Source organism: Zingiber officinale, chromosome 8A (assembly GCF_018446385.1).
Source record: "Zingiber officinale cultivar Zhangliang chromosome 8A, Zo_v1.1, whole genome shotgun sequence".
NCBI lineage: Eukaryota > Viridiplantae > Streptophyta > Magnoliopsida > Zingiberales > Zingiberaceae > Zingiber > Zingiber officinale.
The window spans coordinates 87,328,360-87,334,275 of NC_056000.1; the positions used below are offsets into that span (position 1 = coordinate 87,328,360).

The window sequence follows — 5,916 nt, forward strand, 5'->3', positions numbered from 1 at the left end:
GAAATGTTAAATTTTTAAATTGATTTTTGAAATTTAAAATATTTAAAAAATTAAAAAAATAATAAAAAACTGACCGATCTCCTGCGCGCGCGCGTCTGTGCAGGAGATCAAAACTCTATATATATATATATATATATATATATATATATATATATATATATATATATATATATATATATATATTTTGATCCTATCGGGAATCTGAGAAGACGGAGTCTCCGGGATGACATGGCTGGGATGTTGACCGCATCTCTATGACCCGGAGGGTGAGCTGTCTTCTATGTTGACTAAGTCGTCAGAAATCTTCCGGTCAATGCTACCTGCAGCCAACGACCGGGTCGCCCCGGTCTCTGGAACCCCGATGCTCGAGGCGAGTCCCACGAATATATAAGCATCCGCATAATAACAGGACAATAAAATAAATACAAAATGAATACGGCGACGTACCCTGGCCCCGGGGGCGCCCTCAGATGGATGGATGAGCTGGTCGGGATACTGATCGAGTCGTCAGCTAGCTCCGGTGGCTCGAAGACGAATGCGACATGGATCTGCAAGATAACGAGCAGTCTAATCACAACATTGGCTCACAGGCCGGGATAGGGGCACGAAGGCCAGAATACAATGGTGACACGTAGGCCAAACACTCTCTCGGCTCGCAGGCCGAACCAGATAAATAGTACTAAGCGTAACCCCTTGGGCGACGGCTACTCGAAGGACGAAGACCATGAATGAGGCAGCGACGACAACCGCTGAAAGCGGTGAAGGTGGTCACCGTAAGTGGCTGCGGCAATCGCTGGAGGCGACGACGACGGTGGTCACTGGAGGTGGCAGTGACGGCGGTGGCAGCAATCGCCGGAGGCGGCAGCGGAGACGAGAAGCGTCGACGAACGCTGGATGAGACGGTAGCGGGCGTTAGAGGTGGTGACACCTGTTCCAGCAGGCCGCGGATCAGAACACGGAGGCCCTGCTCCTAAACCCGGTGGCCGCCCGTGAAACGCGTGCTGCTGCTGCCGACAGGCTTCAGATCGATGATCTGGACGAGGGTATCCGGCAAGTCGGTAGGCGAGTCAGGAGAAGGATTGGAGAGGAGCATCGAGATGGCTCCTGAGGTCACAGATCTAGCCATTCCTAGAAAGATCTGATGCCTAAAAGAGCAGATAACGGAGGAGGAGGTAAGAAGCGAGGAGGGGGCGGAAGAAAATGACCCTTCCTCTAGTGAAGCGCTGCAGTGGAGGTCGGAGGACAGGAGGTGGAGGAGAGCAGCAGCCGGCTGCCTGCTCCGGCGCCGGCCAGGAAGGCGAAAGAAGCCCTTCTAGCGACGGACCTAAAAAACGCCCCTTTCTCCCTTAGTGAACAGTGCCACCATTTAAAACCAAACCCTTAGAACCTCCAATGACCAAAACACCCCCCTCTTTCTTCTTAATTCCTCCCAAGCCCTAAAGGCTACATCCGCATCACAAGCTTCCCCTTCAAGTCTAGTCGAAGAAGGCGTAAGTCCGACTAACTAGATAGTTATTCATTAAAGCCGAACCGCTCTCGCAAAAGCTGAAATGCTCTCGATAACAAAATCCCATCTTTGAATCCCTCGCATAATGTTACGCGAGCAATCGTTGTATGGTGTCTCATGAGGGATGGAAACAATGCCGAGCGGACTATGAGAAATAGTACTAAGCCAATAATCGGATAGATGCCGAGTGAGATACCAGTCAAATGTCAAACGAGCAACGAAAACATCTTTGTGAGCGATGACGATGCCGGGCGCACGACGAAAATAATATCGAATGAGTGACGAGTAAAATGATAGTAGACCGAGCGGCATGCGGGATAACGAGAAGATCGAGCGGACGAGCGATGCCGAGTGCACGACCACAAAGATACCGACTGGGCGATCGGAATGATGTCGATCGAGTGGATAGATGCCGGGCGGACGATGTCGAGCACGTGACCACAAGGATGCCAACCGAAGGATCAGGAGAATGGGAACCGAGCCATCAAAAAATGTTGACTGGATGACTGTAAAATGCGACTGGGCGACCTAGGAAGTGTCGTGCGTGCGACCTAGTTCAAGCGTGTGGCCGAATGGACGACCGAGCGATACTAGTCGGATGGCTACGAGAGTGCTAACCGAGCAGCCCAGAGAATGACCAACAGGTGATCCTAAAATGCCGATCGGATTGTCGTAAAATGTGGCCAAGAGACCAAAGTGTCGACTGAGCGACGAAAGATAGGGCCGAGCTGCTGCCAGGCCAACCATCGGGCGAAAGCTAAGTGAGCGCCTGGACAAATAACGATCAAGAGGCGAATTGCAGCGCTGGGCAGGAGTGGAGCCCGAAAACCGAACGGGAGCATAGCCCATGAAATCGAATGTGCAGAGACGGAAGTCATGAGCCGAATGGGCACATCGCATGTAGACTGAACTGGAGTGTAGCTCGTGAATCGAAGGCACATGGAAGCGACAGTCATGAGCCGAACGAGCACATCGCACGTGGACTGAACTAGAGCATAGCCTGTGAATCGAAGGCGCATGGAAGTGAAAGTCTTTAGCCGAGCGAGCACATCGCACGTGGACTGAACTGGAGCGTAGCCTGTGAATCGAAGGCACATGGAAGTGAAAGTCTTTAGCCGAGTGAGCATAGAGCCCGTGAGATATCCTGGTCCGAAACCAGTGGACACTCTTGTTCGTGATCATTAAAGATGGCTCGACCCTGAATAAGAGAGATAGGCGAAATCGCTAAGCAGGTCCGCGACCAATGGAAACCGGTCAACCCCAGACGGGGGAGATAGCACATCAGATATGCTGGTCTGAGACCAGCGACACCCGCTCGGCCCCGAATGGGGGAGATAAGAAATACGATGCGCTGATAAGCTGATCCGAGATCAGTGAAGAACACTCAACCTCGAACGGGGGAGATTAAATAACTGATAAGCTGGTTCGAGACCAGTGGCGACTGCTCGACCCCGAACGGGGGAGATAGAAGATCCGATAAGCTAGTCCGAGACCAGTGAAGACACTCAACCCCGAACCGGGGAGATAGAAAATCCGATAAGCTGGTCCAAGACCAGTGATGACCGCTCGACCCCGAACGGGGGAGATAAAATATCTGAAACTGTTCTGATATCAATAATAATCACTCGACTCTGAACGGAGGAGATAAAATATCTGATAAGCCGGTCACTCAACCCCGAACGAGGGAGATACACGCTCTAATAAGCTCGACCCCGAACGGGGGGGGAAAGGACATCCGATGAATTGGTCCATGAAGTGGTCTTCAAGCCGGAGTTTTTATAGTCGTCGGTTCGACTCTAGGGTTCAATGTCGCCGCTCGACAGTCTTCAAGCCGGGGTTTTTATAGTTACCGGTTCGACTCTAGAATTTAACGTTGTCGCTCAACGGTCTTCAAGCCGGGGTTTTTATAGTCGCCGGTTCGACTCTAGAGTTTAACGTCGCCGCTCGACGGTCTTCAAGCCGGGGTTTTTATAGTCGCCGGTTCGACTCTAGAGTTTAATGTCGCCGCTCGACGGTCTTCAAGCCGGGGCTTTTATAGTCGCCGGTTTGACTCTAAACTTTAACGTCGCCGCTCGACGGTCTTCAACAATGAGCTTGCAACTCAGATAATATACGCCCGGCCGATCGACACGGGGTCTTTGACATCGAGCCGGTGGCTCGGATAATATTAGTCCGGCCAATCGGCACGGGATCTTCGACATCAAGCCGGTGGCATATAATAATATGCGCCCGGCCGATCGGCACAGGGTTTTCGACATCGAGCCGATGGTGCGGATAATATACGCCCGACCGATCGGCACGGAGTCTTCGACATCGAGCCGGTGGGTCGGATAATATACGCCTGGCTGATCGGCATGGGGTCTTCGACATTGAGCCGGTGGCTCGGATAATATACACGCTCGATCGATCAGCTCGGAGCCTTTGGCATCGAGCTGGTGGCTCGGATATGATGGAAACCCGGCCGATCGACACGGGAATCCTTGCTCGAGAAACTATGATAAATTCTATGATCGAAAGAGAATATAGCTGGAATACCCGTGGAGTGAGGAGGATATGATATACTCGTCGAAACCCATCAAGGCCATGAGGATGGCGGAACTTTCCGGGTCGTCCGTCTTCACGTTCCAGACCAGGTGTGTTCCCACAGACGGCGCCAATTTGATCATGTCGGGAATCTGGGAAGACGGAGTCTCCGGGATGACGTGGCTGGGATGTTGACCACATCTCCATGACTTGGAGGATGAGTTGTCTTCTGTGTTGACCAAGTTGTCAGAAATCCTCCGGTCAATGCTACCTGCAGCCAGCGACCGGGTCATCCCGGTCTCTGGTACCTCGATGCTCGAGGCGAGTCCCACGAATATATAAGCATCCGCATAATAACAAGACAATAGAATAAGTACAAAATGAATACGGCGACATACCCTGGCCACGGGGGGCGCCCTCGGATGGATGGATGAGCTGGTCGAGATACTAATCGAGTCGTCAGCTGGTTCCGGTGGCTCGATGCCGGACGTGACATGGATCTGCAAGATAATGAGTGGTCTAATCACAACGTCGGCTCGCAGACCGGGATAGGGGCATGAAGGCTAGAATACAATGGTGACACGTAGGCCAATCACCCGCTCGGCTCGCAAGCCGAACTAGATAAATAGTACTAATCGTAACCCCTTGGGCGGCGGTTGCTCGGAGGACGAAGACCATGGATGAAGCGGCGACGACTACCGCTGAAAGCGGCGAAGGTGGTCACCGTAGGTGGCTACGGCAGTCGCTGGAGGCGACGACGGCGGTGGTCGCTGGAGGTGGCAGTGACGGCGGTGGCAGCAATCGCCGGAGGCTACAGTGGAGACGAGAAGCGTCGACAAACGCTGGATGAGACGGTAGCGGGCGTTGGAGGTGGTGACACCTGTTCCAGCAGGCGGCGGATCAGGACACGGAGGCCCTGCTCCTAAACGCGGTGGTCGCCTGTGAAACGCGTGCTGCTGCTGCCAACAGGCTTCATATCGACGATTTGGATGGGGGTATCCGGCAAGTCGGTTGGCGAGTCAGGAGAAGGATTGGAGAGGAGCATCGAGATGGCTCCTGAGGTCACAGATCTAGCCATTCCTAGAAAGATCCGATGCCTAAAAGAGCATAGCGGAGGAGGAGGTAAGAAGTGAGGAGTGGGCGGTAGAAAATGACCCTTCCTTTGTTGAAGCGCTGCAGTGGAGGTCGGAGGACAGAAGGTGGAGGAGAGCAGCAGCCGCCGGCCTGCTCCGACGCCGGCCAGGAAGGAGGAGGAAGCCCTTCTGGCGGCGGACCCAAAAAACACCCCTTTCTCCCTTAGTGAACAGTGCCACCATTTAAAATCAAATCCTTAGAACCTCCAATGATCAAAACATCCCCTCTTTCTTCTTAATTCCTCCCAAATCCTAAAGGCTACATCCACTATATATATATATATATATATATATATATATATATATATTAATTTTACAAATGCTAGCTATCTAGCTAGCTTATATATAAGTATGTAGTAATGCTAAATGATCTAGATATGTAAATATATATTAATTGAGTGATCTATTATATATATTTTGGTAGATCAAAAGAGTCGAGCAAACAAAATGAGTGTTAGGTGAGATGGAAAAGGAACCAATGAAGATGACATACGACGCATACGACGCATAATTGTTGAGAGAGATAAAGTGATCAGAATGGTTAATTGGTTGCCCTCTCAGAGCCACCGCGTACCATCTACCTGCTTACGTACGCGACACATTTGGCGCCTTCTCGATACATCAAAAGGGTCATAACTTTTTTGGCCACGTACGAGAAATCTAATGGTGTTGACTCAGCTAATGCGCAGGCTGACTCACCCGGCCCCGGAATCTTCAGAAACACACTGGATGGATATATAATTAACCCACTTT

General features: G+C 51.4%; 1 protein-coding gene across 1 annotated transcript; it reads right to left on the bottom strand.

Annotated features, from left to right (window-relative positions):
• Positions 1 to 200: 200 nt before the first annotated feature.
• On the bottom strand, positions 201 to 5,377 carry LOC122012110. The gene is made up of 2 exons (XM_042568564.1): positions 4,043 to 5,377; positions 201 to 548 (listed from the first exon to the last, which is right to left on the bottom strand). The coding sequence occupies exons 1-2, from the start codon at positions 4,321 to 4,323 to the stop codon at positions 512 to 514; spliced, it is 318 nt and encodes a 105-aa protein (XP_042424498.1). The 5' UTR covers positions 4,324 to 5,377; the 3' UTR covers positions 201 to 511.
• Between the last annotated feature and the right edge of the window lie 539 nt (positions 5,378 to 5,916).